The sequence below is a fragment of the Erigeron canadensis genome, chromosome 8 (genome assembly GCF_010389155.1).
Source record: "Erigeron canadensis isolate Cc75 chromosome 8, C_canadensis_v1, whole genome shotgun sequence".
Taxonomy (NCBI): Eukaryota; Viridiplantae; Streptophyta; class Magnoliopsida; order Asterales; family Asteraceae; genus Erigeron; species Erigeron canadensis.
In genome coordinates, this window is record NC_057768.1 from 24,104,106 (window position 1) to 24,130,859 (window position 26,754).

At 32.1% G+C, this 26,754-nt stretch overlaps 2 protein-coding genes across 2 annotated transcripts; both read left to right on the top strand.

Moving 5' to 3' along the window:
• The first annotated feature begins 17,220 nt into the window (after positions 1–17,220).
• Positions 17,221–23,919, top strand: LOC122578313 (ATP-citrate synthase beta chain protein 2). The gene is made up of 17 exons (XM_043750245.1): positions 17,221–17,326; positions 18,753–18,872; positions 18,971–19,073; positions 19,283–19,348; positions 19,459–19,582; positions 19,944–20,078; positions 20,323–20,383; positions 20,551–20,627; positions 20,725–20,880; positions 20,989–21,117; positions 21,520–21,652; positions 21,747–21,874; positions 22,074–22,179; positions 22,632–22,708; positions 22,820–22,890; positions 22,967–23,251; positions 23,611–23,919. The coding sequence occupies exons 2-17, from the start codon at positions 18,773–18,775 to the stop codon at positions 23,684–23,686; spliced, it is 1,827 nt and encodes a 608-aa protein (XP_043606180.1). The 5' UTR covers positions 17,221–17,326; positions 18,753–18,772; the 3' UTR covers positions 23,687–23,919.
• A 1,190-nt stretch (positions 23,920–25,109) lies between these two features.
• Positions 25,110–26,754, top strand: LOC122610463 (GDSL esterase/lipase At4g16230-like). The gene is made up of 5 exons (XM_043783451.1): positions 25,110–25,347; positions 25,456–25,586; positions 25,839–26,081; positions 26,170–26,425; positions 26,531–26,754. Exons 1-5 carry the CDS (start codon positions 25,110–25,112, stop codon positions 26,752–26,754), a joined length of 1,092 nt encoding a protein of 363 aa, XP_043639386.1.

Sequence of the window (26,754 nt, forward strand, 5' to 3'; positions counted from 1 at the left end):
AGGATAACTGGACAAGACAATAAATTTGAGTTTATGACTGCACAAACCTTATTATAATTTTTGTTTTTCATTATATATATATATATATATATTTGAATGGCAAAAGTATTTATTTATACAGAATCAACTAGCAAGATACTAGATCGCTAAAGTACAAAGAATACAATTTAAAATACAATAATTTATGGGCCACAAATCTAACCTTACCGGTCTCTAGAAGACTCTCCCCTAAAAATACACATACAACAATTCATCTTTATTTAGTAATAGATTTCAGTGGTAATTTAGATATTACGAGAGTAAGTACTCGCGTGTTGCGGCGGTGAGATGGTGGGGTGATGGGTCATAAAGTGTGATAGCCAAATGCCTTAATGTACGGGTTCCGCCCTCGAATTTAAAAATTCGTCGAAAGTATATCGAATGACATCTTGCATGAAAGAATATGAAATTTTAAGAACACTCATATAATTTTTATAAGTTATCGATATCCGGTTTGTGAGATAAATGATTTTGAATGAATTGGAGAAATAAATGATTTATGGATGAAAGAGAAAAAAGATAATTGGTTGAGATTTGAGGAGAGAAAAAAGGTAATATAGTTATTTTAGGTAGATATAGAATTGATAGGGGCATTTTTAAAATGTAAATGTTGAAACTTAAAATTTAGACATGAATTTTTTATTTTATAATATAATATAGATATAGATATCAAATATAAAGCTAAGTCAATAAGAAAAAATAGCTTCATTAATTAAACTCAAAAGTTTCCTTTTTGATTCATAGTTGCATAAAATAACAAGTTCGAGTTTATCAACTGCAAAGCGGTTAGCCAAACCTCTATTTTTAATTCACAAAACCTTCTAAATCGTTTTTCATTTTGACACAAAGACTATTTTCATTGACGTGTTGTTTGGAATCTTGATTAATACATTTTCGGATAATACAGAATGGAAATAAGAACCAACCATCAATAGGGGGATTGGTATTTAAAGGGACTTAAAGAATAGAAATAAGAGAGTTTGCAGGACTGCCCAACCCTGACGGCCTGACTCATACTAAATATGACCCTTACAACCCAAAATTTGGTTCCTGCTAACCAATCTTAAAATGCAAATCTGTCACGCGTGGAGAAAAAGTTCCACATAGGAGACCATAAGATAAAAAATAAAAGAATTCCATGCAAAAGTATCTCTAAGTAAAAAATAAAGGTTCCAAATAATCATCAATATAAGCAAGGCATGGCCAATGATCCTAACTAGAGTCGAACTAACCCCAACTTCCATTTGAAAAAGAAGATGGAGGAAGGAATATCAAGATATGAAACCGGCCCATGTTTCTTTTATTCAAATGTAGGTTACTCCCTCTGTCATCTTATATTAAAGTTTTATAATATTGAAAGAGTATGTGAAAGGTGTTGTTAAGTGATGTTTTGAATATATATGAAAGTTTTATAATATTGAAAGAGTATGTGAAAGGTGGTAATAATGTTATGCATGAAATGTATATATATATGAAGTGTAAAATGGGATGGGTTCTTATATTCTGCATGAATTTTGGTGTGAAATGTCACGAGTTGTTTAAATCCAAAAGTCTTGTGATTTCATAAACATCCAAAAATATAGACATTTCAAATCAAAGAATGTGCTTGTGAAAATTAAAGAGGTCATGTAAAAACAGAAGAAAGAGAAGGCTGGAAATGAGACATTTGATGCAGGGACGACAGAACAGAGAGCCGGTCACTTAGATACCGGTTTTGAATGTATAGAAGGAGGACCGGTGTCTAAGACACCGGCTTTGCTCAGAAAGTTGCCACCTCGACGAAGACCGGTGTCTAAGACACTGGCTTTTCCTCCAAAAAGTTAAAACCGGTGTCTTAGACACCGGTCTTCGTAGTTTTACAAAGTTCGTATATACACCAAATGCCTCCAAAAACTTCTCATCCGTACAAAAACTTCCCCTTACAACCTAAAATTTGGTTCCTGCTAACCAATCCTAAAATGCAAATCTGTCACGCGTGGAGAAAAAGTTCCACATATGAGACCATAAGATAAAAAAGAGAAGAATTCCATGCAAAAGTATCTCTAAGTAAAAAATAAAGCTTCCAAATAATCATCAATATAAGCAAGGCATGGCCAATGATCCTAACTAGAGTTGAACTAACCCCAACTTCCATTTGAAAAAGAAGATGGAGGAAGGAATATCAAGATATGAAACCGGCCCATGTTTCTTTTATTCAAGTGTAGGTTACTCCCTCTGTCATCTTATATGAAAGTTTTATAATATTGAAAGAGTATGTGAAAGGTGTTGTTAAGTGATGTTTTGAATATATATGAAAGTTTTATAATATTGAAAGAGTATGTGAAAGGTGGTAATAATGTTATGCATGAAATGTATATATATATGGAGTGTGAAATGGGATGGGTTCTTATATTCTGCATGAATTTTGGTGTGAAATGTCACGAGTTGTTTGAATCCAAAAATCTTGTGATTTCATAAACATCCAAAAATATAGACATTTCAAATCAAATAATGTGCTTGTGAAAATTAAAGAGGTCATGTGAAAACAGAAGAAAGAGAAGGTTGGGAATGAGACATTTGATGCAGGGACGACAGAACAGAGAGCCGGTCACTTAGATACCGGTTTTGAATGTATAGAAGGAGCACCGGCTTTACTCAGAAAGTTGCCACCTCGACGAAGACCGGTGTCTAAGACACTGGCTTTTCCTCCAAAAAGTTAAAACCGGTGTCTTAGACACCGGTCTTTGTAGTTTTACAAAGTTCGTATATACACCAAATGCCTCCAAAAACTTCTCATCCATACAAAAACTTCCCCTTACAACCCAAAATTTGGTTCCTGCTAACCAATCCTAAAATGCAAATCTGTCACGCGTGGAGAAAAAGTTCCACATAGGAGACCATAAGATAAAAAAGAGAAGAATTCCATGCAAAAGTATCTCTAAGTAAAAAATAAAGCTTCCAAATAATCATCAATATAAGCAAGGCATGGCCAATGATCCTAACTAGAGTCGAACTAACCCCAACTTCCATTTGAAAAAGAAGATGGAGGAAGGAATATCAAGATATGAAACCGGCCCATGTTTCTTTTATTCAAGTGTAGGTTACTCCCTGTGTCATCTTACGATAAAGTGGTCCCTCGACTATATTAGGATCCACGACAACATTATCAAGACACGAACCTGAAACATCATCGTTCCAAACTTATGACCCCTCTGTCCTTGACAACATTAATGAGTGAATCACCAATTAATGACATTAACAACAAAATCCGATAAGTTCTTCTCAACTGCTTGAATTAATTAATGAAGTTGTTGAAACTTGACAGATCGTGTTCCATTGACAGCTATAAATCCTTTTAAAGCTAGGAAAGGTCTTTCTCCCAGTGCTGGACGAACTACTACATGCTTCTTATAATGCATTAAATAAATTTACATAAAATTGAGGCATCATGAATGCCATCTGGAACTATAGATTTAAGAAACGTGTCCTCAATGCCCACGACCCCGATGTTGGTTCCTTTGGTTGCAATTCAATTAAAACGGGAGCTTTGAAGCTTTCTTTCTCTTCTTCTCCAGCACCATTGCCAATAGGAACAATATCTAGAGAATCAGTTTGACTCTGACTTGAAGGTATTAGTTTCACGCAAGGGTTCCCGTACGTGTCTTCCTTCAATTGCAAGGATAGCTGAGACTTCGGCATTGTTATCGGGTGTCTCCGGTTGCCATGATGAGGAATTAGTTTCAAATTTACGAAAAACAATCCACGATTACCCGTGGGAAAACCCGTCACCCGATGGTTAGTAGGTATACGGGGACCCGTCGGGTCCAGGTCTGGGTTTGGGACGGGAGTTTTAATCGGGTCCGGGATAGGGTTTGGGACGGGAGTTTTAATCGGGTTCGGGATTACCTATACCCAGATCATACTCGGCCCGTTGACATCCATGCTTGTAGAGTTGTATAGGTGGTCAATTTTTATTCATAAAACTATATTGATATCCCGCAAAGAAACCGACGATGCTACATATCTTCCAAAAGATGTTGAGTGGTTGACCATGTTAATTTCAAATTAAATATTTATGTTAGAAAATAATAACATAATACTGCGTAAATTTTAAATAAAACGAATATGATAAATTGAAAAGAGTTAGTATTATTTTTTAACTAGAAATTTACCTGCGCTTCGTCGCGGTTTGGTATGTTGAATTGTTGCTAACAATGAATTATATAGCATTTGTCCTAAACACATTTCATTGAGCATATATTAAGAAAAGATAGGTTAAATATTTTTGTTGTATTAGAACATCAAATAACAGAAACATTAATTTTCGACAAAATATATATTTGTGTATTACTTGGTAATATATAATTTGATCTTAAAAGCAACATATGAACACCTCATATTGATTTACATGGAAAAAAAAGTTGTAATTACCCCCATATAATTGTAACCTAGCGTTATTTCCATGCTTCGTTATTTTTGAATACCAATTTAACATCAATTAGATTCGAAACAAATTAAATTACTCAACACCGTTAACATTATCAATAGTCGAATATTGTGCTAATGAAATCAAAATTTTAAGAGTTTTGCTAAATGCATCCCTTAGGGCTATTTTTAAATTATATTAAATAATTATACATTTACTATAAAATTCAAGGTAGACTTTTCATATAAAACATACAAATTTTCTATACGCCTTAATTAAGTGCAGACTGCGTTTATTATTTCCAAATTTTAAAAATATATATTCTTTTATTTATCACTATTATATTAGTATAGAGGAAAGTTAGTTTGAGAACAATTAAAAAAAAAGAACGCGAGAACCAATCCTGACCATTGATTTTGATCTTGATGATATTTAATTTTCTCTCTCCTCATTTTCACCCAATTCATTTAAATGGTTTTTATCTCACAAACCGTACATCGTTAAACGAAAAAAAAAGCATGGGTAGTCTTAAAATTTAGTGCTCTTTCATTAGAGATGCGACTTGATATACTTTTGACAAACTTTTAAATTTTGATTTTTTTTTTAATTTTTTTTTTAGCGATAATCCTACACATGTGTAGGATATCCTACACATGTGTAGGGTATACATCATACACATCCTACACATGTGCAGGTAAAAAAAAAATTCAAAAAAAAAAAAATTTCAAAATTTAAAAGTTTGTCAAAAGTATATCAAGTCGCATCTCTAATGAAAGAGGACGAAATTTTAGGACTACCCATGGTTTTTTTTTCGTCTAACGATGCACGGTTTGTGAGATAAAATATTTTGAAAAATTTGGATGAAAGTGATGAGAGAGAAAAAAGGAGATGAGATGTGTGGCCCAGATTGGTTCTCGCGTTTTTTTTTTTTTTATGGTTCTCAAAATAACCCACCCCTGTTAGTATATATGTAAGTAAAACTAAAATAAGTGTTAGAAAAAATAAATAAAAGGAAAAGAAAAAGATTGACACACATATTGTTATTGTTGAATTGTGGTTTTCCACTTCCCCATTTATGTTGACAGGTGGTGAGTGGTTCTTTACGTGTTAAAACACCCCGACCATTTTCATTAATGTGAGTAAAACACTTAAAACACCCCACTTTTTTCATTCCATCTTCAAATCCACCAGCCAACCCACCGTTATTCTTTTTCAAAATGCACACACTAATATCATCAGCATATTCATTCGCATATCAACATGCAATTAAACCACATATAAACTCATTTCAATCATCATCGCAAAAGTCATAGGTACCAAATATTGTTAGAGATCTATATATTTGGATAGACCGGAAATATATAGATATATACATAGATCGATCTATAGATTATAGATATAAAGTGTGAAGAATCAATACCATCTGCAATCATTTCCATACGTCATATCCAATCTCATCCTTTTTGCATTCGGGATCGCAGCAGTGGTCGATTCCGTCGAACACCACCCGGAAAACATAACCCTTTGTGTGTGTGGATAATAGATATGGTTTTTTTAAGCAACGTGAAAAATAGATACGTTTTTGACCACCCGGAAAGTAGAAGCAGTGTGGTGGGCGTTGATGTATTTTTGATTTTGGGCTTGGCTTTCGGCTGAGGAATTCATGGTGGCAGGTAAAGGCGGCTGCCGGAACCTGGAAACAGTGGTCGGCGAATGGTGGAGGTGGCTGGTTTTAGATTGTTATTTAGTCTTGTTGTACTTGCTGCTTCACAGATTGTAAAATTATATACGGAGTATTAAAAAGCAGAATTGGCATGGAGGGCTACTTACTGTAGCTCTCCCCACGTGACGGAACTTTTGAATTGTTATATATATATAATAACATAAATAGAATAAAGTTATAAATTAAATTTGGTAATTGCACAAAAAGAAAATTTGACTAATTCTTAAGTCTTAACATGAGCAATTGAGCAGTGTTTAACGACAAATCTATGTTATCTTTAAACTAATTCAAATAATTCTAAACTACTACTTAGAGTGATTAGTGAACCTAGGAACCAAAACATAAAACCCATATTAGCCGGCCACAATTGGATTTCGGAAACTAAACTATATTCTTTTTATGCTATCTTTATATACAACTTTGAAAGTTTATGAAATTACACGTAGAAAGAAAAAAGACACTAAGCAACACCATAATACATGGGTATTCATGCAACCAATATTAAACATACAGAAATTACTGACAAATTCAAATAGTTGAATAAGCCATACGGTGTATAGTATACAGACAAAAGGAACATCACTTTATATATACACACGTAATACCAAGTTATATAGCAACTGAACCCGCTTTCATATCAACATCGTCAAAAACATTTAAAGATCGACGCAGCTGTTTACTACAACCAAGACTCACCCTGCTCACGGTTGAGTGGTTAAATTGGTTTTGAGGTTTCACAGATCAACCCAAAAGGGTTAAATACTTGAATGATTTACCTAAATTGACTTGTTTGTAGGACTTCGGGTCTAGATTGCCGGGTCTAAGTGCAAATAAATCTCAATAGCAAATAAATATATTTTCAAGGTAGAGAAAGGAAAACAAGGATGTTAGTTGTTATTTACCTTTTTTTTTTAATCCACGTTCATTTAGGTAACTACCCATTTATGTAGGGGTTTTATTTATTTTTTTTAATGTAGTGGAATTGTCACTCTACACTAAGGATCAAATTGTATGTCTTTGAGTTCTGTTGTAACAAGACGACTACATGATACATGTTCTAGATGTAGATCATTTAGTGGCAACAAAAGGAAAATTACTAGAATTACTAGAAGAAAAACACATTACTAAATTCATAATGATAATTTAAAGTATAGCTTAATAGCTGAAGTCCTTATATCTATTTAAGTTCATATTTTGTCAAGCTTTTGGTTGAATCTATTTTTGTTCAACCATATGTTTATATGTTACTAAACTATTTATATAGTTCACATCACGTAATTCTAATGAAATATGTTCGCTATCGTTTCTTCATATATAAAGTGTATTATATAGTTTTTTATACAGCTCGCGCATCATGCGGGTCAAAAACCTAGTATATATATATATATAATTCTTACATAATCCTTCCTCACAAAATTATATTTCTAACAAAATTATATTTCTGCCCCCAAGAAAAATAAAATATCATCATTTTTAACGATTTATTTAAGTATTATTTATTATTATACATATAAAGATTCGGTCAATAAAGTATATAATTAAACAAGTGACGTTTGAGATTAAAATAAATTAAAATGAAAAATCTAAGATAAATCAAACTATTTATATTATTATATAAAAGTTTTAACCTTCATATTAAAATGTTAGATTTTTGAGACACCAGAAATAGTCATTATATCCTTAATGACTTAAATGACACCACTAGTCTCTTATCTTATAAGATATTTCTATAACATTTTTTAGATCAATTAACTTTACATCAATTGCATACATCAGTCGTCGTATCCATCATCACCATATCATCATTACCAATCGCCACTATCACCATACTGGTGTTGCATTGTACGGCTATCCTTTTAGTTAAACTATTAATCACAAAACATCTTAACCAGTTACTTTATAAAATATATCATGGAGTTGAGTGTACTTTAAAAAACAAGTCAATTACAGGGTGTGTATGTGTAATGTGTTTTTATTATTATATATTTGGATAGGTGAGTATATGTCAAGATAGTTGTGTATTTTAGTTTAATTCATTGGAAAAACATTACTTGTGTCTATTTACATATCAAGAAATATGAAGAAAAGAATTGTATTGGGTAAAATAATAAGGTGTTGCAATGTTGACTATTAGTGTATCAAACAAACAAATTAGGGATATTTGTTTGATGGATAGCAGGATATGAGGATCAATAAATTGGTACATTTTATTTTTTACATGTTTTATAGATGGATTTGGAATGTAAATTTAGGAATGAAACCGATATATTAGAGGCATTGGGTATAGAAAAAGTTCTTCCTATCTCTATAAATCCAATACTCAGTGATTCTGAGTTTTAAACCAAAAATTACTTTAGGTAATGGTCTAAGAAATGAGAATAAGAAGAAAATCAGAAAATAATGTGTAACGAGCTACCGGAGCTACACGCCAAACTTACGAATCACATGTCCAAAATTCTAAAATTATGAAGAATAAATGCTACGAGTATTTTTTTTTTCATAATTGTTTTGTCCCAATGAATTTCTAGTAAGGTTTAAAACGAGACAAAGTTCTCATACTCCATTCACGATAAGTTGTTGTAAAATTATTTGAAAATGAAAAAGAGTGGATAAATTTTTATGTTCTATTTTATAAAAGGTAAGGTAACTTGAAATGTAACTAACTATAACCAAATGTTTATAGTAGAAACGAACTAAAATTTTGGACATTGTATGTTAACAACTTCATAAAAATTGTCCAAATTATGTAATATGACATACGTGATAACCTATATGAGCCGTCACGTGTAAGTTTTTGATTGGTGGACTCATAATTTGAACATTTTTACTAAAAACTTAACACACAATATCCAATCTCATATTTGGTTTCCACTATAGACATATTGTAACACCCGTCATTTTAAAACCTGGATTTTCAAAAACTTTGTCAAATGACGTTTAAACGTAGCGGAAAAGGGTCACTTAAAAACTGTCTCATCCGTAACGGATGGTATCTTTCATAAAGTGGTGTTACCAAGTGCATCATCGAAATAACATAAATGAAATTCAAGTTATGACACCAATATGAATGCCAACATTATTACATAAAACACAAGTCATAAATAAAGTAGCCAAACAACGGCTAAAGGTGAAGTCTAAGAATCGGGAAACTAATGCTAATCTTCTTTATTCTTCTACCCATCTCGCGAGCTAAACCTTTCTCTAGCTCAAACTTGCTTATCCTGAAGGACACAACATTTTCATAAAAACAAGGGTTAGATAATAAATTAGCTAAGTAAGATAAACATATTTATAAAATGTTCTTCATTTTACTTTTCATAAGCTTTTCATATTAAATATATTAAAAGATGATCACATTATTTACAGACTTCCCACAATATAAAGATCACCCCTTCTTTACTTATCCCACATCCCATCGCATTACATATCAATCAACATATACATACAACTCAAATTTCATCTCACGTCATTACATATCACGCATATGTATAGCACATGTAGGATATAAACTCCTAATTGTGCCTATCTATCGTTTTTATCACACATCTCAACATTTCTTATTAAATCTAAAGTCACATTGTAATATCACGTCTTAAAATACATGTACATCTTTTTCACATATTCTTATAATTATTTAATCAACTTATTCTCACGTCTTACATCTTTACGCACTAGCATTACATCTAGCACGATTTCCCACGTCTCTTTTATGAAAGGCAATGTCATTTCCATGGTATCCCGTTATGCGCGCTTTTAACATTGGTGGTTAGTCACTCCACCCAAAAATACTTCCCACGTTACTATGCGGCAATGAGCCACTCAAGCAACCACGTAAACACTATCTTGGAATAAACTAGCACGGGTTAAGCTTAACACTTCCTACGTCAATCTCACATATTTAACTATAGCATTTTCCCATATTATATCTTTCTTACTTTTTACGAACTAACATTAAGGCTATGAAGGTTTCCCACATCTCACATTACTTTTAGGTATATTCTTTACCTTATTAATCCCACTAATGTGCACAACTAATGGCAACTCTTACGTGCATCTAGTGAACTAGACATATCATACTTAAGTGTCACAAACAAGTCATTACATATCAACAGTAAGGCATAACAACGACATTATCAACAACACATATTTTAAACATATCATAGCAACGTCATTATAAGCATCATACTTCATATGCACATATATACTTCTACTTTAAACGTCATCATATTAGCATAAGTCATTTCAACATACATACATTCCCATATAACCTCCCGCATAACCTGGAAAACCCCACACATATAAGATAATCCGATCAAGAGGTTAATTATAGAAAACTACATTTTGTTGTGCCTCCAGCGTGAGAAAAGTCACGTATCTTACCTCAATGGAGTACTCAACAATCACAAACGAGTATACCGTGCTTGACAAGAGTTCCCAACAACCTATGGTAAAAGAATGATTGAAATATAAGTCAACTAGACACTTAAACGTACTTTGAAACACTCTGATGTACAATATTGTGGTGAATATTGTGGTCTATATCGAAGGTATTGTTTTCCCAAACAAAAGACCATACAGTGGTCACGAAGGTACCGTGGTGTGTATCGGCAGTATCGCATACCAGATTAGATTTCAACTCTCCAATTGAATCCTATACGACTTTTACACCTTAAATCGACCTGGAGACATAAAGTTAACATCTTTTATGGTACAATGGATGACTTTAATCCATCAATTGATTCCTTAACCATTCACCAACATTACCCATTCCATTGATCACCCGAATAACTCGAAATCGGTAACAATTTGTAATTATCCCATCCCAAACCATAAGACCAGAAACAAGATCAATATAATTGATTCATATGATCACAAATCAAAGGAAAATCACCTATATTACCTGTATATAATCACAAGGACGAAAGATCTTGATCAAACTTCAATCAAACACCACGACACGCAGGGTTTTGGATGGAGAATTGATTTGAGAGGGAAGAGCGAGCGACTTAGGGTTTCTTTCTTACGTAAAATCTGAAGAATGATAATTAGGAGAACCTAATTGTCATATAACCCCTGGTCATCACCTCTTTAAGTTCCATCTTAACTCCCTCAACTCTATAAACGTTACATATAAGGCTTTTCTTTCTATCGGGAATACTTATCGACTTAACAAGCACTTATCTTACTTAACTTTACTTTTACTAAAAATAATTTAACATACTTTAATCATTTAAAATTAAATACCGAAACATTTAATCACATAATCCCATTTAGGGCACATAGACTTAACGATCCTAACGTTAGCTAACAAAATAGTCAACAAGTCAAACACGAAAAGTTCAGGATGTTACACATTTGATCATAGTTAGTTACATTTCGGTGTACTTAACCCTTTAATAAATTAAGAAGTATATATAATTACAAGTGAATGTATACTTCAATATTAGTATACATTAATATAGAATCACTATATAGGGTATATTTGGTAAAAGTAGCTGTAAGCTGTAACTTTTAAGCAAAGCTATTAGCTAGAAGTATTAATTTTTATAATTGTTTGGGTAAGTTACACTTTTGGTCCCTGAACTTGGAGCGTTTTTCACCTTTAGTCACTAAACTTCAAAAATTGCAAATTATACACTAAACTTGCCACATTTTTTCACTTTTGGTCACTGCATCAACTTTGTTACCTTTTCTCTGTTAACTTGCCCAGATTCGTTATTTTTTTTTTCACTTTTCGTTCTTTTCATTTATACCATTATTAAAAGTGATAATCGGCCTAATTTCAGGTCTTAGATATTGTTTTATTCGATTAGTGAAAATACATATTCATTTGTGAGGGGTTTTGAAATAGTTTTTTTTATGTTTATAATTTACTACTTTATTGATTATAAAATAGTTTGATCAGATGAAATAATTGATATTCTGTTTGAACGATGATGAAATAGTTGTTAGTTGAAATTTTTATTAATAAAGTTCGATTCTTTTAGGGTCTCTGTTTGAATTTTTTTAGTCTTCTTATTTCTACTTTAACCGTAAATATTTTTGTTTGTGTTATATAAATTTATATAGTTATCCTTAATTCATTTTATTAACCATTGCTAAACTATAATAAAACTAAGATATTCCAACGGTTATCCGGAGTAACGTGTTCTAGATTTTTTTTTTCTGAATAATCGATAACGCCTTATAATTTAACCGTAAATATTTTTCTTTTGTGTTATATAAATTTGTAATAAATAATATAAATAGATTGAGTTTTTAATGTACTTTTCATCGATTATCACTTTTAATAATGGAATAAATGAAAAGGACCAAAACTGGAAAAAAAAACTAACGAATTTGGGCAAGTTAATGAAGGAAAGGTAACAAAGTTGACACGGTGACCAAAAGTGAAAAAAGTGGCAATTTTAGTGTATAATTTGCAATTTTTGAAGTTTAGGACTAAAGTGAAAAAAGTGTCAAATTGAAGGACCAAAAGTGTAATTTACCTTAATTGTTTGGTATGGTAGTTGTAGATGCAACTTTAAGAGGTATTTATGTACATTTAATGACTAAAAGCTTCATCGAAAAGCTAAAGCTCCTGAAACGTTACTTCAATAAGCGTTTCATTGTATAGCTTTTTCTTTCAAATAAAAGTTAAAGTTAGTTGCATCCAAACAAAGCTTTTAACACAATAGAAGCTTTTTGATCAAAATTAAATGCTAAAGCTCCCTAAAAACTTTTAAAAAGTTCTTGCCAAACATAGCAACAATGTAAAAGATAAGAACACCTATTTATATTTATCTATCAAATAGTTAAACCCTATTTTTTCTTATATAATATTAAGTCATTTTCTAAATGTTACTAAGCACTCTATGTATGTAATTTTCATAAAAAAAATTTAGAATATAAATAACTTTACACGAATTGTCATAATGTGTATCAAATTTTAATCTTGTGCATTGTATGTAATTAATTTTCAAATCATATGCATTGTATGTGTCCGACCAATAAAAACTTACAAGTGACAAATTACATAGTTGTCATATATAAACGGATACATACAATTGACATAATTATACAATGCACATAAATAAAGTTTCATACACACTATGACAATCTATGTAAAATTATTTACATTTTAAAATACTAATCTTTTTCATTTGATAACATTAACCATTGAACTATGAACACTTTCTTTAAGTGAAAATGTCACATTTAGTCCTTTGTGGGCCTGTTTAGAACTCTCTAGAACTTTAAGTATCGACCTTTTATTTTTCTGTTTTATCAAATTTTAGAATAAACCGAACTCATATACAAAGTAATCTACTGTTTAATCTAGAAAACAATAATTAAACATATTAATTTTTAATAGAATTGAATATATGAAATATCAATCCATGATATCTTCAAGAAAAATGAAAATTAGCTACCACTCATTGTTCACGTGAGAAGTATCATTAGTTTTCACTAACTCTTCAATTATACAGTTTCTTTGTAATAGAATATAATATATGATGATTTGATGAAAAAAACTTAAAATATGTTAGGTTCAAATATAAATTTCTTCGATTTTACAAACCATAACCTGGATGACTACGGTGAATTAACATACATTAAAATAATCGTTTTTCTTAAATAATAATCTAATATAATTAGATAACTAATGTACAGCATTTCACAGTATTTCTATTAATTATGATTAGCCTTTAGCAAAATAACTATGTTTTTACTCAGAGTGACGTTCGTAAATGGCATTAACAATTGAAACCAATGAAGTACGTTTTTCTTCATGTAAGTAAAAGTTTAAATTAAGTTATCTAAATATTTAATGAGTGGCATCTTAGTGTGGGATAAGGCCTTTGTGACCATAAGGTCATGGGTTTAAAACTCACATAGAAGGTTTTCTTATATTTAATGAGTTTCTTCCTGAATTGGTGTAGTGTAAGGATATGATCGGGTGACACCCTGGTAGCACGATGATATTCCAGTGGTTTGTCAATGATCCAAATTTGCCGTTAAAAAAAAAAGTTACCTAAATATTTAAATCCAAAGGACTTCTTCTCAAAGAGGAAAAGTTAACAAAGTTTGTAATAATAGTGAACCATTACTTTTTAAGTTATGCATAAGACTTTAACTATGAATGTGCGATCGAAAAGAAATATTAGAATTTCAGCACAATGTAATGCTATATTCTTTAGTGTTTTTAAAATAAAAGAAATGACAAGATTTTAAAATAAATTGAATTCTTAAGTTTTTTCTTTTTTAAAAAAATTAATAAATAAAATGAAAGCAAGAAAATCTTTAGCTGTTTTTAAAATTAATAAACCCGGTTTTGTGCTTGCAACTTGGACTCTAAGTTTGCCTATAAATTAAACCGTTTATAATGTTTATACTAATTATACTAATATATTTTACAAGAAAAATTTGACATATATTGTGCAAAACTTGTAGACGAATCATGCACTTAATTATTGATTTTTGTCCAACGATGTTTTGTATTGTTATCCAAAGATGTACAATACAAATTAGAAGGGAGGTGACATTTGTGATTTGTACCATTTTTTATTCTGATAAATTTAAAATAATGATGCATTAATGGTTTATATAGGCAGTTGTATAACTTGTTACATGTGGTAGATATATATATAAAAAAATGATATGAATACATCATTACTAAAGTTAGAATTTACCCTTTTTAATTGGTAGACAATGGCTGAGTGGTTTAGATAGGAGATCAACAACGTCTTCAAAAGAGATGAGTGTGACACAAGGAAAAATATTTAATGAGGCTAGCTGCTTCACCGTTCCTATCATCTAATTATTACTCCGTATATTATTTGTTTGGCCATTCTTTAGCTATATTCTTCTATAGAAAAATAGCATTTTATTTATGTATAATGTACTTAATTATCGTCTAAATTTTAAGAGGTCCGGTGTTTCTATGGATCTTAAGGTATCTAGTATATTGTTAGCATGACAATTATATAAGTCGTGAGAAGTTATCAAAATCAATGTATCAACAATGGGCATTTTTGAATCTATAGATTTCCATAAAATTGTTTAATAAAAGAGTTGACCAGATTTGAATCTAAGTGTCCACTTGAAATTGTTTTTGGTTTTTTAACACTGGTTACGTTTTTTCATCTTCAAATATCTTATAACATGGTTCATTTTATGGAAAAATTATATGCTAGCGTACGTTAATGATTTGTAGAATTTCAAGGATTTTTTTTCTCTCCCTCGAACTCTCGAAGAAAAAGAGGTACAAAAAAGATCGATCGTGTTGCCACTTTACACTTTTCTATTATAAAAAAAGAAACTAGAAAACAAAATCTAAACATTTTGTATCCTTGTTAATAGGATATCATGTACTTGCTAGTATTATAATTTAATAAGATTGATAATAATTATGTCTACTATGTGATTCGAAACCTATTTTATTAGTTGATGCACGAATATTTTCAGACAGCAATTGAATTTATTCCATAATACTACAATGTAAAACAAATAGGTATAATTTTGTTTATTGAATTTCGAAAGAGTTCAAATTATAGATTCTTTTAGATTTTGTTTAAGACCTCGTAAAAGTTTAACGTATTCAAAAATTCTACAAAATACCTCAAAAGACCTTGATCCTTATTTCTAACGTATTATGTCTGACTTTTTTCTTCGTTTATTTTTTTTGATATATAAATGAATAGACCCAATAATAACAATTAATATTATGTTTCATGTCACAGTAAATAATTTTTTTTGAAACAGTAGAAATTTTATTACTAAATGCAACTAGCAAGGCACTAGTTGCTAAGGTATACGAGTACAAATAAATCTAGAAAGAACCAAAACAACTAATCTAGACTCACCTGAAACATTAACTGTGAGGATTACAAAAGGAATGAAAAAACTCATGCCAGATACAATGACAAGACACGAGAAAAACTCCCAACCAACGAAGGCCGAACCACCGGTTTTTACTTCGTGGCGTTTTTGTTGTAATCCCATACATGTTCCGAAGGTTGACCAAACTAATATTGTGTGGAAAACAAATACAATGTCACAGTAAATAGTACTCTATAATGATGCGGATAAATGCTTTATACATTTTCGTCTAATTAACTTTTATAAAGACTCTGAACTTCCGATGATTGGTGTAACATGCCGGAAAAATTGTAATCTATCACATGATAAACTTTTTGTATTCTAATCTGATTTACTAGAGTATTAGTTTCCTTTTTAACACAAATTCAACTTGACCAAACAGGTAGTTTGATAGACTCTTCTTAATTGATCAACTTATTAATCCTCTTGATCATGGGATCAAATCACTATGAAAAAATAAAAGGGTGATTAAAAAAAAGAAAACAAATAGATTACATATATCAAAGTTTTTTGGTTTTAGAAATATTATTAGACTAAATTTTTTAAAAATCAATCATTTACTTGAAATAAAACATAGAAAGTAAGACTGGTAAATCGTGTCTTAACAGGTTCGATGCGTACAAAATTCTCAGCTTTCAAACATGAAAATGACTCATTTAACACTTGTCTTTGATGATTTAAGTTTGACAGTTATTCGTTTATGTATCAAAAAAGTTAAATGTTGAACTTTAAAATATTAAAAACAATTATTTTTAAAAATAGAAAAAGTTGCATAGTATATTTTTTGCTTAACAGGTACTTTAACAGGTCTTAACAGGTACCCAGTTGCCAGTCTTGATAGAAAATAAGTAGATAACATTTTTTTTACGAGTTTTGAAATCTACTATCTTAAAAATATATAAAGAAAATTAAAATTTAGATACCTTAGATCAAGTGAAATGCTTGAGACTTTGAAAAGTATGTGTATATGTATTTCTTTCACCAGTCAATTTAGACCTTCCAACCAACCTAACCAACGAGCCATCATCAACCAATCACTCCTTCCCGTCACGGTGTCACATCAAAATAAAACCTATGCATATAAAATAAAATAAAATACAAAAATATATATCCATCTTTACTGCCACCTAACCATCTCTCTGTATATTGAACATACATAAAACCCATATATATACATACAAAAAATTTCATACCGAGTAATATATAACACAAACAACATCATCACATTGCTTGCCTACAAAACCAACACACACAAACACCCACATTTGACGTGTTTCAACAAATTCTTACACTCCCAGGTAAACCCACAAACACACACACTTAAAAAACCTTTTTCTCTGTTTTTTTTTTTTTTGTGGGTGTTTTTTCATGGAAAAGATCTTAGATTTTGTTTGTATTTTCACTATTTTTTTAATCCAGTTTAGTTTGATCTATAGATCTAAACTTCATTGGGTATTTAATTTAACCATGTCAGTATTTGTATGATTTGAAACTATGTGAATGTAGTTTGTGTATGTATAACATTTAGGATTCAATTGATAACTAGCAAATATAATATGGTATGTATATTCATGATCCTAGTGGGACCCACAATATATATATATATATATATTTATTTGGGTTTTGCTAAACGCGGCCCGTTGCGTACATGAAATAGTTGTACACTTACCATAAAATTCAGGGTCGGGCTTTTGATATGCAAAGTACAAATTTTTTATGCACGTTAAATGCAGGGCTGCGTTTAGCATTTTTCTATTTATATATATAAATGTATACTATTATTTTTGCTTTAACTATGCTATGCTTTATGATATTTGTAGAAGAAGCATTAAATAAACGAGAAAGAGTAAAAACTATCGGCCAAGTAAAGAGTAGGTGCGATAATTTTTTTTCTAACCGTATATTTTCGTATAGTGTGTAGTATTTTTGGGACCAAAGGAGTATGTTAGATTATAGTATATAAGTGCTAGATAAGTTTTGATGTATCATAAGTAGCATTTTACAACTATTTAATGAATGTCTAGTTTTTTATGATCTAGACCCAAAAATGGAAATCTGGCAATGGTCATTTACTGATCTAAGAAAAGATGTGCTACTTAATTAACAATGTAGCCCACAACATAACTAGACTTTTTATTTTGTTACTAAAGTCAAATGGATTAATGGATTACTTGTGAACATTAAATTTGACCAAGTTTTAACTTGATTTTATAGAAATAGGCTGTGGAGAATATATACTTAAGTTTGGACTTAAAAAGGTAAAAGCATGTGTGCCAGTTTTGAATTTAAAAGGCACACCAGATTTGAAATTTCTGAAGTTAAGGTAAATTTTGTGTTAGGAGTTAGGACAGTGTGAAAATGATACGAGAACACTTTTCGTTCAGAATATGTATGTCTCGTGAAATCTACAAATTTACCGTGCTTGGGTCATTTTCAGCTAATAATTACATTCTCTGCCATATTGTCTGCATCACTTAAGGTTGATGGCTTTTATATAGGTTCATAAGATACCATTAATTGTCATTATTGAAGTCTATTTTCTGTATGCTTACACGTTTAATAAAGTAATAAACAATAAAAACATTTTTCAGAAGTTATGTGCATAGTCAGAAGTGTATTTTATTCAACTAAAAATGGCTGCTCACTGTTGCTTATAAAAGGGATGACAAATAATCTCTAGTCATTAGTTTTTTGAAACAAGATCTCAGTTTTTGCTATCTACAGGTGTTTTAGAGCGAGCATTAATGGCGACGGGCCAACTGTTTTCTCGTACAACACAAGCATTGTTCTATAACTATAAACAGTTGCCGATTCAGCGGATGCTTGATTTTGACTTCCTTTGTGGTATGTATACTGTTATACTCAATTTACTTCAAAACTTGTTTCTTTTGTGTTTTTATTAAAGTTTGACTTTTGACTAACATTTGCGGAATGTTATATAGGGAGGGAAACACCGTCAGTTGCTGGAATCATTAACCCTGGTTCCGAGGGATTTCAGAAACTATTTTTTGGCCAACAAGAGATTGCCATCCCAGTTCATTCAACGTATGTTTTGTTTTTACTTCCCCTGTATATCTCCAATATATATATTGTTTTTTGACAAGTGTATATATGGTTCAATGGGGAACTGATAATGGGTTGGTTATCCATCTATATGATAGTCAAACTTTAAGATGATTCTAATGCTCACTTTCCATGTCAACATTTCGTGTCTTGCTGTTATGTGATACACCGATAATACTTTAATCATGCAGTGTTGAAGCAGCTTGTGCAGCACATCCGACTGCTGATGTCTTTATAAACTTTGCCTCATATAGAAGGTCAGTTCTAGTTGATTTTGTCATCATTGAAGCGTCTTTTTGACTTTTGATAACAGTCAAACATTTCTTGTTAAGCTTTTCTTTGAGTTTAAATTCTTCTGTTTTTACAGTGCAGCTGCTTCATCTAATCTCGCTCTCAAACAGCCCACAATCAGAGTTGTGGCTATTATAGCTGAGGGTGTTCCTGAATCCGACACCAAGGAATTGATTGCATATGCAAGATCAAACAACAAGGTAAGAAAATATGGATGCTATTCTTTAGGGGTATGGGTGGAAAATTGGGTGCGCCGGACGGGTTGGCTGATGGGTGAATTATAGATCTTATTCTTTCATTTATTCAAGTTGGAGACATGTACCCCTCTAGATGGATGCCAGTGTATAAATCCAATAGAATAGTTTTTTTGTTGTTGTGAGTTTTATAGCGCTATAACATAAACATAATTACGTATAGTAGTGTGTATCCTGAAAATTTTTTGTTTAGGGTGCCGTGTTGGAATATACTGGTTCGAGCATTGTTGGAGCTGATTAGAATGAACTTTAACTTGGTATATGTACTTTAAATTTCTTTCAAGCATAAGCACGGCCTGTTTTGCAGGTTGTTATTGGTCCGGCAACAGTTGGCGGTATTCAAGCTGGAGCATTCAAAATTGGCGACACTGCGGGAACAATTGATAACATTATACAATGCAAACTTTACAGGCCTGGATCTGTTGGATTTGTCTCCAAATCTGTATGCACACATTCTTTATCCTATTCATCTCCCTGGATCTAAGTATTGAAGGTCATTTTTTTGAAAAGCAACTAAATAAACCCACAAAAAAATTCACACATATTTATCAAATATCCACCATGGGACTTGAACCCACAATCTATAGATTGATGGGTTATCACAATCTATAGATTCATAGATATCACATTATTATGTAGCTATTAAATTTATCAAGGAAAATGAATTTAGCTTGGTTAAATTGCAGGGTGGCATGTCAAATGAGTTGTATAGTACAATTGCGCGTGTGACAGATGGACTCTATGAAGGTAACTAAACGTCTAAACATGAAAGCTTTAGTTTACATACTCTTATAGGTTACAAACTATGCTATTTGTACATAGCATATATGCTATACACCATAAACTATGCTATGTACAAATATGCTTTGTCCCTTGATTCATTTTCTTAGTTTTAAGATGGCCTTTTATGTTAGGTATTGCCATTGGAGGTGATGTTTTTCCTGGTTCTACTCTTTCTGATCACGTATTGCGGTTTAACAACATTCCTCAGGTACCTTGTTATGCAATTGGGGATGTTCTAGATTATTTTATATCCTTTTTATAATTGTAGATGACATTTAAATAATTGGTGTTTTCGGTCTACTCAGGTGAAAATGATTGTGGTACTTGGGGAACTCGGTGGTCGAGATGAGTATTCCTTAGTTGAAGCCCTTAAAGCAGGAAAAATCAATAAACCATTGTGCGCATGGGTCAGTGGAACTTGTGCTCGACTCTTCAAGTCTGAAGTTCAATTTGGGCATGCAGTGAGTTACTAACTTGTTTTTTCTGAACTTTCTGCTTGTGGCAGAGCAGTAATTTCCATTTCCACTATTATAATCTCTTACGCGTGCTGAATGCTTCTTGATAACTAGGGGGCCAAGAGTGGTGGTGAAATGGAGTCTGCACAAGCTAAAAACCAAGCACTCCAGGATGCTGGGGCCATTGTCCCTACGTCGTATGAAGCCTTTGAATCTTCAATCAAGGAAACATTTGCAAAATTGGTAAGTGTTAACACTTACCATAGATTCTTCAGGGTCTGTCGGTTTATATGTCAAAAAAGGATTTTTTTTTATACTGGTGGAAACAGAATTTGTAAAAGGTCCTGAATTATTATAAAAGTAATCAGAATTTTAAATATGATTATAAAACCTTTGTTAAAAATATAATATTTTGCAAAATAATATTTAGCATGCTACATGCATTAGAAATACACTTTGGGTGACTTTCAACCCATTCGCCAAGTTCTGTTTCTGACTTTTTTTTTTCATTTGGACCCTTGACCCATTTGTGATAAAACACATATGAAATCAACCCATTCAGAAGTATATAGGTCTAAATTATTACCTTTATTATTCTGTCAGTTGTGTTATACCAACTTATGATTATTTTTGCGTTTTTTGTAGGTCGATGAGGGCAAGATTAGTTCTATTAAGGAGATTACTCCACCACAAATTCCCGAGGACCTTAACACCGCAATTAAGAGTGGGAAAGTACGGGCACCAACCCATATTATCTCAACTATCTCCGATGACAGAGGTTAAACACTTTTGGTTTATTGTAGTTTTGAACTTTTGACCCATTGGGAAATACGAGTATACTAATGGTTAAAGATCTCAATCTCAATATTCAGGTGAAGAGCCATGCTATGGTGGCGTACCAATGTCTACCATTGTTGAGAAAGGAATGGGCATTGGTGATGTTATATCACTTTTATGGTTCAAACGCAGTCTTCCCCGCTACTGCACACAATTTATCGAGGTTTGTTGTTATTAAAACTTGTGATATGCAGGGGATGCTTCAATGTGTGTTATATGATAGTGTTAGGTAATTAGAAGCAAAATATGTTTCTCCAAACAATAACAATTCGTAAACAATATAATCATCTACAAGAACACTTTTCTTGAGTACATTTCTCCTTTTTAACTGTAGTCTCACAATGTTTACAACTGTTGACCAGATTTGCATCATGTTATGTGCTGATCACGGGCCGTGCGTATCCGGTGCTCACAACACAATTGTAACTGCTAGGGCAGGAAAAGATCTCGTATCGAGTCTTGTTTCTGGTACTTGAATTGTACAAAATTTATTATTTTTCTATAGCCTAATCATATGATCGTAGTTGTGGCAAATTTGGACCCATTTACTTGACAACGGGGTGACTGAGATCGAGTTTTGTATCTAACAGGTCAAACGAGTAAATTATTATAATAACTTACACGGAAATTGATCGAGTGATTCAGAATGCTTTGCAAGTTGTCAAGTGTATTTTTAATGCAAAAATATCTACTGTTTTATTCAAAACTGAACATTCATTGGTCATATTCAGCACACCAATTATTTATAGAAAAAATACAATGTTTTAGCAATTTCAGGAGAACCAAACTTACTTGACATGTACCAAGCGATCAAACCTTTGATATGAACCCGTTTTACCCTCTTCCCAGCCAGTCCATTTTGCATTTCTATAGTCTATATGATTGTTATGATATACGGAGTGATACACTTTCTGATACAGGTTTACTAACTATTGGTCCACGTTTCGGTGGCGCCGTTGATGATGCTGCTCGGTACTTCAAAGACGCTTTTGATAGGGTGAGTTCGTTCATATTTTGTATCCATTATGAATTACAAAGTTCTTCCATTATTCCATGCTCAAGATTTTAGGATCATAAATCTATTTGTTTCTCTGTTTTGTCTAAACAGAAACTTTCACCATACGAATTTGTTGAGAGCATGAAAAAGAAGGGAATTCGTGTACCTGGAATTGGTCACAGGTATGTATAAATAATGATTCATTACTATTGGGAATTAAAGTTTCCTTGAAACTTATCTTTTATTCTGGCATGAAAGGATCAAGAGAGGTGATAATAGAGATAAGAGAGTGGAACTGTTACAACTATTTGCCCGGACAAATTTCCCGTCAACAAAGTACATGGAATATGCTGTTGAAGTAGAAACTTACACTCTCTCGAAGGCAAACAACTTAGTCATGAATGTTGATGGTGCCATTGGTACCCTATTTTTGGATCTTCTTGCTGGTAGTGGAATGTTCACCAAACAAGAAATTGATGAAATTGTTGACATTGGTTACCTTAATGGTCTCTTCGTTTTGGCCCGTTCCATCGGTCTGATCGGGTAAGTTGAGTTATTGCCTACTATGACAAAGATGCAAGTCATATATATATCCTAGGTCCCATTGATTTTCACATAGTTTGGGTCAAAACTATTTGTTAAAACCAAGATACAGGTTCCAGCCACAAAAACAACGTCTACATGCAAAATTTAAATGAAAGACCGGATATAGGAGTTTCCCTCAAAGAAATTTATAAACCAGGGCTGCATCTTGGAAATTGGCTAGAACAGTAAAAGAGATGGGCCGGGTGGGGTGGTATTTTAATATTTGTCCATTTCTTTTAAACATTATATAAATTTTGATTCATTTAAACAGTATAAAACTATTTGAAGCATTAATGCTAATGACTTGAAATTTTCAGGCACACATTCGACCAGAAGAGATTGAAGCAGCCACTATACCGTCACCCATGGGAAGACGTTCTTTACACCAAGTGATTCATGTTGTAACCCATGGGAAGATGTTCTTTACACCAAGTAATTCATGTTGTAACACTTATATCTGTAATTCATCATTGCTTACCATTTGTCTGTATCATTTAGCTTAAACCTTAATTACATATGGTTTATATCTCGATTGGTTCGTGGAGTTAGAAGCAAGAACTTTGCTCTTTCTGTTGTACTATGTTTTATAGTTCTTAATAATGGCAGTTTTTCCCTGAGTTGAATAATTATTATGTTTTCGTTTGGTTTTTTCTAATCTTGTAGCTTTTGATTATCTGAAAGATGTCTAAGAAGGGTGCGAATCTATGAGTTTAACCTATAAAGTAGTACTGTAATCACCTATTTGTCTCGATATGCAATATACCCAGTAAATCTATATTGGAGTTAAACAATGTATTATATATCATGTGTTTCTTAGTTAACTCGGATGTATAAATTGGGATATCCCAGTGATCGTTTCTGACTATTCCTTTTTTGTTGCCCTCAAAATATATAGCTGGGAGTTTCAAACCCTTGCAAGGACTTCAGAGAAATGCATCATTTCATTAATCACTTCAAAATAGATTACATGTTGACTTCTTTAAAGCCTACTTGTTTCTGTATGTAAGTCAAAAGATGGGCTGGGCCACATCGGCCACGCCATACACTTGGTTACGATGGAAGTAAATCTCAGTGAAGTTGATTTTTTTCTTTTACTTTTTTTAGTGATTTTTTTATTAAGATTTAACACAAACTCTTTGGATATATAGATGTCATTGAAGGTTTGCTATAGTTCTTATTCATTCATGCTTACGATGGCCATAAGATAATATGAAAATTCGTAGTTTAATGACGGCATTAATCATGGTATTGTATATTCGGCCAATTTTGTACTCGAATTTGTAAGTATTTGTCTTTAAATTTATGTTCATTATTATCTACCAATATTGGGTTTCATATATTGATTCAGTACTAACTTGAGGTATGTTTCGGTATTTTGTTTCAGGAACTCGATGACAGTGTCATCATGCTTAAAATTAACTTTATCTGGTTTTTGAACAATTGTATTGGCAAAACAAGAACAACAAAAAAAATATTTATTCAAAAGAAACCAAGCATACAAGTTTGGTAAACTTCTCTTATTGAGATGGTCTCTGTTATTGGCAATAGCTTTCCCTTTTAGTTAAGCCGCCAAAGCCGTCTGCATAATGACATTGAATTGTATACCTTTTATGGTAATAATTCTTGGTCACTCATTTAACTTCTTTTTGCTAACCATTTCTGAATTTGGATAGACTGAGATTTATATTTGCAAATTGTTATGGACCGTTTTCATCAATTCTCCAACCTACCCAACATTGATCCCTTGTCTATAAAGTCGTATTTCCAAATTATAGATTCATACGAAAATCAAGTTCTTTTTTCCAGTATAAGAATAATGTTGTGCCAGTGGTTCCAGATTCTAACCATTTTTGCAGCCTTGCTATGTTTCAGTATGACTTGCAGCAGGGCGAATAACATTTCTGCAACATTTATCTTTGGTGATTCTATATCTGATGTGGGAAATAATAACTACATCATAACTCTCGCTAAAGCTAACTTTAAGCCAGTCGGTATTGATTTTGGAATGCCCACAGGAAGATTTACAAATGGAAGAACCGTTTTTGACATTATAGGCAATTTATTTATTCTTTTCATCTAATTTGGTGTTTATTATTGCTAGCTGTTTATATCATATAGTAGTTGATGTATAGTTTGCACGTATATGTATTTTCTTTCTACAGGACAGTCGTTGGGTTTCAAAAATTTTATTCCACCGTACCTTGCTTCAACTACCGTCGGTCCAGTGATTCTGCAAGGTGTAAACTATGCTTCTGGTGCTGGTGGAATACTAAATGAAACGGGTGCAAACTTTGTAAGCTATACTTATTGGTTTAATATGATAGATTTCCTAACAAGATATTTTTACAATAAAACAGTTAAGCAATAACCACTTTAACACAGATATGTCATTTTATAAGTAATTCTTTATTAGAATAACCTACAGGAAATTATAGGGTTGTTACGAAACAAGATAACCTACAAATATCAGAACAACCTAGTTGACTAACAAACATCAATCTTAATATATTCCAAATCTGGATAATGAAATATTATCTGGATATAGGTTGGCAGGATCTCCATGGATGCGCAACTTCACAACTTTGGAATGACAAAGCGTGACATAATCTCGATAATAGGCAAATCTGCAGTGGATAAGCTCTTAGCTAGTGCCCTCTTTGTAGTGACAGTGGGTTCAAATGATTTTGTCAGTAACTACTTTCTACCAAATGCTTCAATCCACACCAAAAAACTATCACCTGAAAAGTTCATTGGAACCTTAATTTCAACATTTAGCTTGCAGCTTACGGTATACTTATAGCCATCAATCAATTACGTAACATTTATCTTTCATAAAATCTTTTTTAACCTTTTATCATTTTTCTTGTCACTTACAGAGACTTTATAACATGGGTGCTCGAAAGATTATTGTTTCAAGTGTTCCTCCAATTGGATGTTGCCCAAATCAAAAGGATTTACACCCATCTTCTGGTCAAGAGTGTGTAGCTTTTGAAAATCGCCTAGCACAACAATACAATAAGCGATTGAAAAGATTGCTCTTGGAACTTACTGCTACACTTGAAGGATCAATATTTGTATACGTAGACGTCTACCATATTTTTGAGAGTATCATCCAGAACTATACATTATATGGTGATAATCTTTTTTCTTCTTCTCATTATTGTACCCCAGTACAAGTAGTCTCATTACATTTTGATTGATAAAATGTGACATTATTTTCTCCTTTGTGTGTTGTAGGTTTTCAAACCAAGGATATTGCGTGTTGTGGAAAATTGGGTTTGCACGATGGTATAGTGCCATGTTTGCCAAATGCCAAAGTGTGTCTGGATAGATCAAAGTACGTTTTCTGGGACCCTTATCATGCTACTGAAACTACTAACATTATCATCGCAAAGCGTGTCATGGATGGAGATTCCAATGATATTTCACCAATTAATGTGCGAAAGCTTTCACAAATATGA